At 57.2% G+C, this 13616-nt stretch overlaps 1 protein-coding gene and 2 long non-coding RNA genes across 3 annotated transcripts in view; 1 reads left to right on the top strand and 2 right to left on the bottom strand.

Moving 5' to 3' along the window:
• Positions 1–722: 722 nt before the first annotated feature.
• The window catches only part of INTS3 (integrator complex subunit 3), a 29944-nt gene continuing 17050 nt past the window's right edge, over positions 723–13616 (top strand). The window contains exons 1-4 of the mRNA XM_011381067.2: positions 723–1527; positions 7932–8015; positions 8814–8897; positions 13378–13616. Coding sequence (XP_011379369.1) covers positions 1384–1527; positions 7932–8015; positions 8814–8897; positions 13378–13616 — 551 coding nt within the window. The 5' untranslated portion in view covers positions 723–1383. The remainder of the gene's footprint in view (positions 1528–7931; positions 8016–8813; positions 8898–13377) is intronic.
• Positions 8561–9506, bottom strand: LOC111732103. The gene is made up of 2 exons (XR_002777425.1): positions 9374–9506; positions 8561–8771 (listed from the first exon to the last, which is right to left on the bottom strand). It is a non-coding gene; the product is annotated as an uncharacterized LOC111732103 (long non-coding RNA).
• On the bottom strand, positions 9678–11580 carry LOC111732102. The gene is made up of 3 exons (XR_002777424.1): positions 11016–11580; positions 10703–10834; positions 9678–9783 (listed from the first exon to the last, which is right to left on the bottom strand). It is a non-coding gene; the product is annotated as an uncharacterized LOC111732102 (long non-coding RNA).

Consider the following 13616-nt stretch of genomic DNA (forward strand, 5'->3'; position numbering starts at 1 on the left):
GTGAAATTTGATCTGTCTTTCGAAAGCTATTGATATGCACAGGTGGGGTACCCGGAAGTAGAAACGAACTCATGCAATCGAGGCTACTCTGGATTCACAATCGACGGTAACATTCCTCACTGGGGGAGAGTACATTGTCTTCCGTGACACGGGTCAGTACCAGATACTCAAAACAAAGATGAAGATGGTTCCGTGACTTAGGGAAATTTCGCGAGATCTAGTGCTGGCAAGACTGTGATTTGCAAAAGTGGGTCCGTGCATTTTTTTGTTGTTGCAAAGTCTGGCTAACTGCACTTGCGTGAGCGCGTACACTTGCGTGTGTGATGCACACTCAGCTCTGGGAGCCGGCTCCCTCAGCCTCGGAGGGCGTCTGCTCCGGCACGGCTTAGGGTTAGGGCTCCGCTCCCTCGCCCTGCACTGCCAATTCGCAGCCGGGCTTGCGGGGGGGCTCCCTAAGCCACGCACAAGCCCGCTCCCGGGCGAGGTCCCCAGCGGCGCCGCAGCCCGAGGGCGGGAGAGGCGGGCGCCGCGCATGCGCGTCAGCGTGCGCAGGCGCAGTGTCGCCGCTTCCTGCCCGCCTCGCCCCCGCCGCCCACCTCCGGGAAGCCGCCCGGCCCGCCCGCCGAGCGCCAAGCAGGGATGCCATTGGGCACCCTGGCTGTCCATCAGGCCGGTCCCTCGTCTGCCCCGTACCATTGGCAGCCGGGGAGAAGGCCCGCGGGCCGTCATCCGCGGCCTCTCCGAGACTCGGCGCCGCCGCGGAGGCCGCTATTGGCGGAGGCCGGGGACCGCGACCGCTCACTTCCGGCGCGGGGCGCCGCGCTCCCTCCCCTCCCCCGCCGTCGCCCGCAGCCTCCCCGGCCCCCGCCCTTCCACCATGGCCGCCCCTGTGTGGTGCAGGCGGACGCTGGTCCTCGGTGCCCCCCTATAGCGCTTACTGCCTCCTCCCCGCCCCGGGGCCGGACCCGAAGGCGCCTCGCTCCCCAGCCCTCGGGGCAGCAGCCAGGGAGGTCTCCTGCGCCCCCCTTCGGGGCAGGACTCCTCTTTCGCCCGCCTCCTGAGGCAGTAACTTAGGGTTTTCCCTGCTTCCCTGAGGGTCAGAAGCCAGAAGGGGGTCCCCTCCCCGTCCCAGGGGCGCGGGCCCTCTCCCCAGCATACCCGGGAGCGGACGGCCTTCCTCGGCGCTGCTACCCCGGGGCGGGACCCAGAGGGCCGTCGCCTTCGCCTCCTGCACAGGCGCGGCCTTTGGGGAGGAGGGAGGACCGCGGAGGACAGGGACCCGTCCCCTCCTCTCCCCGACCAGTCCCTGGCGACCAGAGCCCCTCATTTCTAGGACTCCCACCCATCCACTCCCGGGCCTTCTCCCGTCTCCTGGCTGCAGCCATGGAGTTACAGAAGGGGAAGGGGGCAGCAGCAGCAGCTGCTTCGGGAGCGGCGGGAGGTGCAGGAGGAGCGGGAGCAGGAGCCCCAGGAGGGGGGAGGCTGCTACTTTCCACCAGTTTGGATGCCAAGGATGAGTTAGAGGAGGTAGGTGTGAGGGGTGGGAAGGGAGTTAAGAAATCGGGCTGAGGCGGGATCCTGGAGCGGATACGGGGTGGGGGCGGGGGAGGAGGCCTTCAAGTTGTTTTCTGGGGCAACACAAACACTGCTCCAGACTTCCTGCTCCTGAAGGGAGACGTGTGGGCCGACTTCCTGGACAGGTTGTCATAGCAGCAGCAGCCACTAGTATGAAAATGGGTGGGGGGCTGCTGATGAGGAAAGGATGCAACGTCCAGATCCACCGAACTTATTTTTGACATTCCTGCTTACGGTCCAGGCCACAGCTCTTAATGGTCACCCTGTTTCAGACTTAGGCCCCATATGGAATCGGGAAGGAGTGAGTGAGTGAGTGAGTGAGTGAGTGAGTGAGTGTGTGTGTGTGTGTGTGTGTATGCATGTAGGGGTCTGGGGGCAGATAGGGTCTTGAGCAGGTCCTGGACCCTCTGTTAAGTACCATGACTCCACGTAGACACTGTCACTTGCCAGCGAAGGTAACTGGGCACTCAGACCGAGTGAAGACTTGAGGAAAAGTGGGTGACTGCTCAGCGCTGAGCACAGCAGTGGGTGACGGGGCGAACGGGACCCCGGAGACTCCCGTTCAGAGCCAGGGCGCCCTCCCGAAGGGGAGAGCACACAGATGCTGAAAGTAGGGTGGCGCGAGGCCGTGGGGAGCCCCACATGGGGTGTTAGACCGCGGGAGAGCCGACCCTTCCCTCCCCTCTCCCACTTGTCCTCCGGCCTTGTCCCCGACAACCCAGAGTTGACGGTGCGTCTCTTCGCTGCCACACTCCGAGACAGATTCTTAGGAACGTGACACCCTGAATCAGGGATGTGATTGCTGAACTGTTCATAAGGCCTAACACATGCAATGCGCCGGTTGTCCAGGGACAGGACGAGGAAATTCACAGGCTCCGGCTCTTCGCTGGCCAGTCCCCTGCTTCTAACTTTGTCACTGCCTTTTATCAGATATTAGAGGGTGAGTAGGCCGATGGGTGGAATTCATACTTAAGGTTTGAAAAAGTGTTCAGATTCAAGATGGTGGAACACGTATGCAAAAATGAACTTTGTGAATCAAGAGGTGGCTGGATAGCGACTTTGCGGATTATCCATCAGCAAATGACCACTCCCAGACTGGCTTCCCATCATGCTTCACCTCATAATTCTCTGTGCTTTTAGATAAATCAAAATTTGCTTTCTGCTGCTGTTTTTATCAGCTAAGGGGGATATAATTAGGAAACATAAACAATGCTTCTAAAAATAACATATTCCCCAAACAGAAATGACTTTAGGGTTGCCTGGCAGTTTGCATTATCCACTTTTTTAGAAACGGCCACTGTCATTGTCAGAGTATCTACGGACCCTTTGTTCTAGTACCGAAGCTCTAGAATGAGGAAAGAAAATAGCTGACTATCTTTGATTCCCTCCTCCAGTCTGGGGCGTGGAGGGGCAAGACCCCAGGGTCGGAGGAAGATGTTCATTTCCCACCCTGATTGCAGAGGGACCGTCCTGCCTCTCCCCTGACTTGTGCCACCGGGCAGTATGGCATCCTGCTCTGAGCAGTGACGTGTTCGCTAGTGAACGAGACCACGAGAGAGGAAGCAGTGATTCTCCTGCTCTTTCGGGCTGTCCGAGAGTGAACTTTGAACTGTTTCCAGGGAGAAGGGGGAGGGAGGGTCTCTGTTTTTTTCTGATATCCTCAGTGTAGATGTTTCCCAGCTCGTCTTGGGCTCCCCCCTTTCCGTCTTTGCCCTTTGTCCTTTGCATTCAAAATTTCCAGCAAGCCTTGCCACTCTGTTTTTAACCCCTTGTGTGTGGGTCCCACCAGACCAGAGTGTCTCTAAGGGCAAGACTAACTGGCGTCTTCCTCTGTGCCTGCATCCAGAAATTCTCAAAAGCCGATGGTGGCTGGCTGATCTCTGCTCATCCTGGCTTGGGTATTTTCCAGCGCAGGCCGCCCTGCTGCCCAGGGACACACACAGGCAGCTTCCTGGCCGGCTGTGCGTGCTGTGCGTTGTCTGATAGGAAAGTAGGATGGGGAAGCCCCAAGGCCTGCTTTCCAGAGCTTATCATCTGGAGACGCAGCTCACGTGCCCACAGGAAGGTGAAAGACAACAAAACAGCTGGTCGGGGTAGCGGAGAGTGGGGTCGTCGGAGCTGGCCGATGCGGAAGGCCCGTCGGGGTCTGGAGTCCGAAGCTCAGGTCAGGGGCACCCCCGGTGGGGACCGTGACGCTTCCACCCAGGGGAGTGCGTTGTATCCTTTCTTCTCCTTGGCCGCCTTCCTGTCTTTGAAGAGGGAATTCTTCCTGCCCATCCCGATCCCAATGTGGGGAATGAGATAAAAATAGCACCCGAGGCGGGAGGCCTCAGACCATGGAGCTCACGTCCTGGTCTCAGGAGCCCATGTGGCTCCTGTGCCGAGGGGTCCCGTCCACTTGGAAGCCAGGCCGGAAGCGGCAGCGCGGCCTGTACAGCCCAGAACCTCTGGAGCCGTGGTCGATCCCGGGGTTGCCTGGTCAGCGGCTTGGCCCTTGCGGCTCTCCTCCAGGGAGTAATTGGAGTCTCGTCCGTGGGGGTTCCCCACGGAATGCGCTTCGAGTCTCCGACTTGCACCCCCCATCCTCGTTTACACAGAAGTGACCCTTGGGTGCGGGAACCCAGCTTGCCCGGTAATTGCACTGATGGGTCCGTGGGGTTTCGCAGGTTGGCTCACATTTTTTTCTGATGGTGGCAGAATGCAGTCCCTCGGCCACTCGCCACTGCTCTGAAGGACGTGGCATTTGGCGCGCACTTTACCAGACTGTGCGTCCACCTGGCCGAGGGAGGGGAGGCAGGTTAGAGGGAGCCCCGTGACTGCATTCTGCAGCTTGGGGTACATACCGGCAAACGGGAAGGCCGGCCCCACCCCCTGTGCCCCACACCACCACTGCCGTTGTCATGGAAACCGTGGGCAGGTGGTCCCCTTAGTCCAGAAGAGCTGGTTCAGGAGCTCGGCGCTGGCGGCGCCATGCGGAGAGCTCACTGAACAGGCCCATGTGCCAGCGCCCGTGGCAACTGCTATGCACGTCCCTCTCTACCAAGGGACACAGGACATGGGGGACAAGGGGCACTGCTGCCTGACTGAAGGGGATCTGCCTCCCGTGGCCCTCTGAGGGGACGTGGGCCTCCTGTCGCCCTGAGTGACTAATTGATTAGTGCCCCCGTCCTTGATGGGGAGGTGATTCCTGTAGTGGGGGGCGGGGAGCGGCACTTTTTGTAGTTCTGTCACCGGGAGGAGGGGTCCCTCACACGTCCCTCATCCCTCGCTGCGCTCACCCACGCATCCAGATCCTGGACTCCCGCTTTCTGCGTCCTGTGCCGGGCCTCCCTGTTCAAGAGGCCACTTTTCTTCTTGACTGGGCAGTGACCCAGAGCATTGCCTGAGGCCTCTGAGTGGGGCTCAGTCCGTGGTGCTCCGGGCTGAGGCGCCTGCAGGCTGCGTGGTGCAGGGTCCATCACTCAAGCCTCTTTCCCTCTCCCTGCCCCTCTCTCTGCTGGGATGCAGGCGTTCACAGAGCCTAAGTGGGAGAGGGAGCTTTTCAGGGACCTGACCTGTGTCCTGTGGTAGCAGAGATTAGTGGTCAGGGCTCTTGAAGGCCGAGCCGCTAGCCCGAGTGGCCTGGCTGTGGGGGGCGGCCTGGTCCTCACAGACCGAGGTGCGTGGTGGCCGGTCTTCCGCACAAAGGGAAGGGCCGGATCCAGCGAGGCCAGTTCACCTGTTATCTCGGTTATTTTCAGCAGGAGCGGCCTCCTGATGCCGGCTTTATCTCCCTTCAGATAAGAAAACCAGGGTTTGGAGGGGCCTGGAAACTCCCCAAGATTAGCCCACGGCGCGGTTGTCAGTTTGCTCATCAGCTCGCTCTCCTGCCCCGTGCTTTGCTTGCTCAGCAGACACCTCGCTTTGAGCAGGAAGCAGTGTCTGGAACTCTAGGATGCTATGCTGCTGCCTGTCCCGTCTCCGTTCCCTCTGAACCTGCCTCTCAACCTGGGCAAGCAGGCCCCCCCCACCTCCCCCAGCAAAAACAGCCCGGGCCTGGCACCCGGAGGCGCTGATGCTCTTGGCCTTGGTCATATCTTGGGTGGGTGCGGGGGGAAGGGGTAGGATCTCAGGAGAGAGAATCCAGCCTGTGGGCTCCCATCCCGTCCCCTTACTGTGCAGGGGCTAGCCTAGGTCACAGATCTCAGAGCTCGTGGGCGAGGCGGCCCGTGAGGGTCACAGCTCCGCTTTCCTGTGATCTCACAGGTCCGTGTCACAAGTCCGCAGGTGCTGTTGACAGAGGCCGAGCAAGCAATCTGACCTAATTTGAGGGAGAGGCAGACGCGCTGGCCGGTGAAGCTGTGATGCCTTCAAACCCGAGTGCTTCGAGCCGATTTGGGGTTGATCTTTGTGGCCATGGGAGCTCGTTGCCTTGGTACTCGGGTCTGCCCTGTGCCACCCTGCACCCCCGGACAGGGAGGCCATCAAGGAGAAGCGTGGCTGTCCTTCGTTCTTAGGCCTCTTCCCAGTGTCCCTGTTTGTCGCTTCCTTGGGTGCCGTGGTAGAACCAGTCCTCGACACGATGTGTTAGGGTGACCTCTGGGGTTGGCAGGGAGTCAGTTGCCTGCTTTTCCTGGTTTCCAGCATGTCGGCACTGGCAGCTGGGAAGTGATTTTCCTTAAGAAGTTTCTGGGTTAATCCTCAAGAGAGGACTCAGGAAGTGCTTAGGTGATAACGGAGTGGCCCTGACTTACTCTGATGTATTTTGTCAGTACTTTGACAGTATTTAGTATTCGAAGTGCCTTCGGAGGAGCGGGGGCCGCTGAGAGCTGGCTCTGCAGCCGACGCACCTCAGTTTGCCTGCGGGGTGCGGGTTGGCCCCGGTCCTCCATCGCTCTTCTTTCCCCGCTTTTAAGTTTGTTTTTAACTTGTTTGGGGAGACGTTTCAAAAGTAAAGAAGTCAGCGACTGGCACGGTTCTCCTGCAGCCGTCACCCTGCTCCGGTGCTTGTCAGCGTGTGGTGACCTTGTTCTCTCCCCTGGGGGACCATTTTGAAGCAAATCCCAGGCATCTCATTTCACCTGTAGATGCTTCATACGCACGTGCCTGTGCGAGGAGAACCACACGTTGTATTTGGTTGATGTGTCTAATTTTTTAATGACTTGTAAAATAATTTCAAGCTTAGAGAAAAATGATAATACCTAGAACTGTCATGCTTTCTTCACCCAGATTCACCGGTAATTAACATTTACCACATTAGCTTTGTCATCATTTTCCTCTCTCACACGTGTGTACATCATCTTAACCCTTTGAGAGTAAATCGCAGCCGTGAGGCCACTTTAAACGCTTCACCGTGTCTTCCCCCAGAACGAGGCTCTCCTGTTACCAACCACTGCCGTCGAGGTCAGAGCAGCAACATTTACGCTACTGTTACTAATTCACAGCCGGCGTTGGTCCCAGCCTGCCTGTCTGTGATCGCAGTCCGGGACCATGCGTTGTGTTTTGGTGTTCAGCCTCGAATTCTTTAATCTGAAAGAGACCTTAGTCTATTCTCTCACGACCTTAAACAGTGTGACAGGCCACTTACATTTTAGACTATATTTCAGCTTGGATCATCTGAAATTCCTTCACAATGAGACTGAGATGATTCATTTTTGACAAGAAAACTGTAGAAGTACTTCTATGCATGGGCTTCTCAGTGTGTCCCGTCAGAGGCAGCGTAGGGTCAGGTATCAGTTTGTCTCTTTGGGGACGCTAAGTCTGATCGCTTGGTTAAGGTGGCATCCTCCAGGATTCCCTACAGTTATTATTTTCCCTTGGTAATTAATAAGTATTTCGAGCCTACGTAAATGTCGTCTTTCTTGTGGCAGTCTCCCCTCTGGTATTAGCATCCGTGGATGATATTTGCCTGAATTATCACTCGCATCATTCCTTCTGCATTTATTAGTTGGCATTCCACTGGGAGGGATTTCTTTGTATGTTTTGTATGTATCAGCAAGGACTCGTTGATTGTTATTTTGTTCAATGGGTTATAATTTTAAGTCTCTTTTAATATGTGGGTTTCCCCCTTCCTGCTTTTTTCCTTGCAGTTTACATGCTAAAGAAACCAGGTCACCTGTCACGTTTTCCACATTCTGGATTTTGCTGACTGTAGCCCCGTGGGGACTTATAAACTGGTAGTTAGGTCTAGAGATAGGATGAGGTTGGAACTTTTTAAAACGTTTTGGGGGCCAGAAGTACTTCATAGGTTAGTTGGGGCATGATATATTCTTTTTTAAATTTTGTTATCTTTTGTACTGTGTGCAACTTTTTTTTCCCTTTTTTTTCTTTTTTCTTTTGATGGTGTCATATACTCTTAATTTTTTCTCTCCTCACAGAGGTTGGAAAGATGTATGAGTATCGTGACATCGATGACTACCGGTGTCTCAGAGAGAGAGGCCAACGACGCCCTCAATGCCTACGTGAGTACAGTGCCCCGCCCCCCGCCGCCCATTTGCACTTTTCTGAAACCTCTGGGACACACTCAGCAGGGTGGGAGACTTAAGTAGCTAAAAACAGGGGGCTGAAGTCAATGTCTTAGCTTCCCGATGCCCCTCTCTCTCTCTCTCTCTCTCTCTCACTCACTGTGAGCATCCATCACTTAGAGCCTGAGGCGTTTTTCAATAACAACTTTAAAGAATGACTCAGTTCTATAGTGAATTTTTTCTTTACAACTCTTTCTCACATATTTAATCTTTTACATTTCCTAATCAGTCCGTGAGGGTGAAAGGGCTTTAAATAGTACGTGTAAGACTTAGGATAACGGTATATCATGAATGTTTGGGAGGTGTTACCTCCTGCTGTTAGCATCGTATTCTCATGACGTCTTCACCTGACAAACGCCAGAGGTTCAGTGACTCGCCCGGGGTCTCGGTTGGAGCGAGTGTGAGCTGCTCCATTACTGGCTGTATTGGCAGCTCCCTGCCCTGAAGGCTGTTAAGGCCTGGCCAAGGACATGGAGGAGGAGTTTTCCATTTTAAACATTTTTTATTTTCTGCCCCGGGCCTACATCAAGCCTTGGAGAAAGGAATAAGGGTCCCTCCACCTCTCCCCTAAAGCAGGGGGCCCGTCACTGTCAGGAGAAGGAAGTCATCAGGTGTAAGAGTTGCTGATCCTCCTTTGTGGGGTACACGGGAGTCCCAAGTTTCTGGGAGAAACTGTGTTCCAGAGCTTTCCTCCTGTGTGAGTGACAAGTAGCTTTTTCCTTTCTCATACCTCAGGTGTGCAAAGGGCCCCCCCAGCACGAGGAAGTCTGCCTGGGCCTGTTCACCCTCGTCCTCACTGAACCTGCCCAAGCCCAGAAGGTAGGACACCCTGCGGGACCCAGAAGCCCTTCCCAGATGTGATCTGGGGACACGGGGACTTAGGGCGCAGCTGGCATAGCCCCAGACCCTTCGACCAGAGCTGGACAACTCCCTGCTTCCTCTGGCTAAAGTTTCTCTGTCTCTAGATTCTGAAGCTAAAAGGCAAGAAAATGCAGTTGCGAGAGCGAAAAAGCATTTGGAGTTTCAAATTTTAGATTTATGAGTTGAGGCTAAAAGAGCGAGATTTAATCCAGAGACTAGAACAGCTGCGAGCGGGTCCCACGGGAGCCCTGATGCAGAAGGCGTGACCTGCCGTTGGCAGGTCCTGCCCCTGGCAGGTGAGGAGAGCAGGTGACACCGCAGTGAGTAGGGTTTGGCTTAGCAGGTGTTGGGCCACCGAGGTGGTGACAGGGCAGTGACGAGAGAATCCTGGGGACCCGGAGTCGGACTTCTGAGGCACACAGTAGAAAACCCACCTGGCTTCCTCACAAGCGGGGGAGCCCGCTTTGCATGAGGCGCTTCACGTGGGCCTTCCCTGAGGCGGGGGACTGGCAGGGTGACCCCTGAATCCTGTCCTTTCTGTCTTTGGCCTCTCCACGCTTCCCCTGCCAGCAGCTGTGTCCCTGGGGTCTCGGCGTGATGGTTTAGGAGTGTGTCCGGCATTGACGGTGACGCTGACAGAGAGGACCCTGGAGTCAAGGGGTTTAACCTGCTGTCCCCCTCCCGACCGCGCCCCCCCCCTCAGGCCAGGGGAGGGCGGCAGGAACAGACACATTCTGTGCACAGCATTGTTGGGTCTGTCCAGACAGCATCTCATTTACTTATCTTGAAAGGCCATGTGAGATTGGTGGCTTCCTCCCCTCTCCCCAGAGTGCCCCTAGCTTACCTGTAAAGAGGTCAGAGACATTGTCGTTTGTTCAAGGAAAACCAAGGAAAAGTCATCCCCAGGGACGGGGCAGGGTGCCCGTGGTCCCCTGGCATAGCTGCTCGGGTCAACCTCAGGGGCATGGCCCGTGAGCATGGCAGCCTGTTGTGCCTGCTCCTCTGATGCCAGCTGGAGCGGGGGGGAGCGGCCGGCAGGTGTGGGGCACAAGTATTCACAAGTCCTTGGTTTTACAAGCCACTTCTGGGCTGGGACCTCGTTGAGTTAAATTGGCATTTCATTTTCATACTGATTTTATTATCATCGAGATCCTTAAAGACAAATGAACGTCTCCAGCGGTGATGTCAAACGGTGACGTGACCCCGTCCGGCCCCTCTATTTTAAATAAATTGTTGGCAAAGGCGGGGTGCAGGGGTGGGGTATGGTTAGGTTTCCTCTGTGCGGCTTTTCATAAATGCAGGTGACGCCTCGTGTAGACATCTCAGTGCGGTCACCTCGCCAGCTGGCTTTTGTTTCAGGTGGGATCTGAATGCTAGGGTAGGTCAGGACCCCCAGCGCTGGGGACAGGAGCGGGGGGTTTCTGGCTCTCTGCCTGGCCTGGCAGCGAGGGGCCACAGGGCTCTGCGTTACGAATGCTTATTGCATTGTGAATTTGGACACGGTGAGGGACTGGAGCGCCTTGGCTTCTCTGCCCTGTGACAGCCCCGCAGGGGTGACCACAGCCCTCACCTGGGCTCTCGTTGCTGGTAGACGGCTGTGCCAGGGTTGTGTCCACATGCTAAAGCTTTTCAAGTGAACCCCCCCACCTGGGAGCCGCCTGGGTGGACAGGCCCCCAGGTCAGGCCTCTCCAGACAGAGCGGGTGGCGATGGGGAAATAGCAGGACTCAGTTTCAGGCAAGTGAGGGGCCATCGGTGACTCACTCAGCGACCTTGAGCCAGGTCAGAACGCGGTGGGAGAATCCGTGGCGTATCTCCGTGGTGCTTTGATCTTTCTTCCTGAAAGGGCCATGATGTTTGAAACGCTCACGTCCTGCAGAAGTTTGGTGAGAGCTGCTGGTGAGGACAGATCGAATGCCTTGTTTTAGGCTTCAGCTGAACAACGAGGGGCGTGCTTTTTAAGGCTGGCTCTGGGGTTAATTCCCACCCTTGTGATGGGTCGGAGATTCAGTGCCCACATCCTCCCAGGCGCTGACAGAGCAGCGGGTAGGAGAAACTGAGTCTCGAACAGGAGAACCTTGCTCTGGGAAGGTGTGAGCTGAGGAGCCTTGTCCACCTGGAGGCGAGCTCAGAGTCAGGGGCCAGCTGTCCAGGACATCTTTGGGGGCGGGACTAGGGCAGATTGAACAAGAGAACGCAGTTGAGAGCAGGTTAGGTGTTGGTGGGGAGTGGATTTTGTTCCGTTTGTACCTTCTTGACTGTCACCGGCCCTCCTGGCACCTCTTACCAATGTTCATATTCCTCGAGTTTCTTTCTTTCTGTTTGACGTCCGAGCAGCTGGGAGCAGCCTGGCAGAGGGCTGTGGTGAGAAGGGGCTCAGGCGCGGGCCTCGGCTCTGCAGGCTCCAGCAGCAGTAGGTGCCCGGAAGGGTCTGGTCTCTCCTCAGGGGTCAAGGGCAAAGGACCTGCGGTTCTTGGCCCAGGCACTGAGTGGGCAGCTGCAGAAGGGGAGCTGGAGGCCTGAGGGCCTGGGCGGTGGCATCTCCCCCCAGCACAGTCGGGGCGGGTGTGCTACCGCAGCGCTAGCCTGTCACCTCCCCTTGAGACTCAGCTTTTCTCTGTTGCCCACTCAGCTTCCCCCTTCTGTGTACCTTCCAAGCCAGTCACAGATGGGCGCAGAGGCTGGCGGGGGAGCTGGCAGCACGAGGCACGGGATGCTCCTGGTGCCCCCCGCCGTGGCTTAGCAGCGGTGCGGTCGATGCGGCCCCAGCAGGAGCCAGGAGCGGGCACTCAGTCACATGGCGTCTGCCCCTCCCTCTGCCCCTGCGTCTCCCGGGACTCGTCCCCCTCCCTGGTCCCAGGCCGACTCCACATTTCTGGGGCGTTCGCTTCGTTTGAGCAGACAGGGCTCTCTGGTTAGTGTCGTCTGTCTCCGGCCCGACCTCGGTTTTCCTTCTGCCTCCCTTCTCCCCCCACCCCCACGCCCGGTCTGCAGCTCACACTCCGGGGGGCCCACCAGCCTTCGCTGACACACGTGGCAGTGGTGCACTGGTCCCCTACCTCTTCCTTGCTCCCTCGCCTGCACCTGGGACCCCCCAGCCCGCCCCCCGACGAGGCAGGGGACGGATCTGTCCTTTGGGCGTGAAGAGCGTGGCACGCGGGGATCTCGAAGTGCTGGCGTTTTCATCAGCTCAGTTAGTTCGACTTAAAGACAGGAGAGGCAAGGGAAGCGACAGCAGCCGATCTCTCAGGAGTCCCTGGTCACGCCAGGGGCAGAGAGCAGCTGGCCCTAAGAAGCCCTTCTCTCACGACCCGCTAGAAAGCGTTCAGGTCTGCAGTGGCCTCAGAGCCACCGTCCCCAGCAGCCTCTTCTCCTCTCAGTCACTGCTGATGCCGCCATAGGGGTGGAAGCGGGCGCCGAGTCTAGAATCTGGCTGCCTGGACTGGGATCCTGGTTCTTCTCGTCATCTCTTATGTGACCTGGGTCGAATTGTTTTAACCTCTCTGCTTGTTTTCTCATCTATAAAAATAGAGAAAACGACAAACAGTATCCACTTCAGAGTTGTTACGTGATTCGAACGCGATAACATATGCGAAGTTTGTGCACGGTGACAACGCCCGTTAGCTGTTACAATTGCTAGTACAGTTGATGCCAGCCTCGTTCCAGCCGTCCGAGGTCGTGGGATGCTGCCTGCCTAATTTCGCCCTTCGTGCTGAAACCCTGGCAGCATAGAACTCAGCAGGCTGAGGAGGTCACTAATGAGGCCCCCGGAGGTGCTGCTCCAGGGGGCTGGTCTCTGGGGCGGGAGGGGGAAGCAAGCACTCAGGCGGCCCGCGCCCCTCCCGGGGTGGGTATGCGTAAGGAGCCCTGCTTCTTCAGCGCTTGGCAGCGGCAAGGGGCACAGCCCAGAGAAGAGAAGGGAGACGTCTAGTTCGGGAAGTCCGGCGTGGTTCCGCCCTGCCTTTCCGGGGCCCAGGCCCCCCAGCCTCTTCCCCTGATACTCCCAGCTCCTTGCTTCATCTGGCTGGGTCAGCACAGGCTGGAAAACTTCTTTGGGATCCTTTCCGGCCTGTTCAACCAGACCCATTCCACGGTGAGTTTTTACTGGCAGATGAAAAGCAGATGGCCTCCGCCTGGTTTTGCTCAGCTTGTGGCATCAAACGGCGTGACGCTTCCTAAGAAGGGAGGAAGGGCGACAGGGAGCCTTTCTTAGCAGGCTCTTCTGCGTTACCAGAGAGGGGCTCCGTCCCCACCCCCACGTGGCGGAGCAAGGGGCAGGTTGAGGTGCAGGAGCCCGTGGAAGGCCAGCGTCCAGAGTGGAAAGTCTGCTGCCATCGCTGCTCACGTGCCATTGGTGGTGTTCACGCTGACGAGGAGGGGGCCGTGGGGGGTGGGAGCCTCTCCCCAGCTGCCCACACTCACGAGCCTCTCCCTCGCAGTGTTACCGAGACTTGGCTCTGGTGAGTCGCGACGGCATGAATATCGTCCTGAATAAGATCAACCAGATACTTATGGAGAAGTATTTGAAGTTGCAGGACACCTGTCGCACTCAGGTAAGGCAGGCAAGAAAAGACAGAGCCGGTTCAAAATCACAGCAGGGGATAGGTCCTCTCCTGAGGGGCGGGAGGAGGGATGGGGATGACGCACCCCGCCTTTGCGCGCCTAGCCGGTCCGGGGG

The sequence above is a fragment of the Pteropus vampyrus genome, unplaced genomic scaffold (assembly GCF_000151845.1).
Source record: "Pteropus vampyrus isolate Shadow unplaced genomic scaffold, Pvam_2.0 Scaffold426, whole genome shotgun sequence".
NCBI classification, from domain to species: Eukaryota; Metazoa; Chordata; class Mammalia; order Chiroptera; family Pteropodidae; genus Pteropus; species Pteropus vampyrus.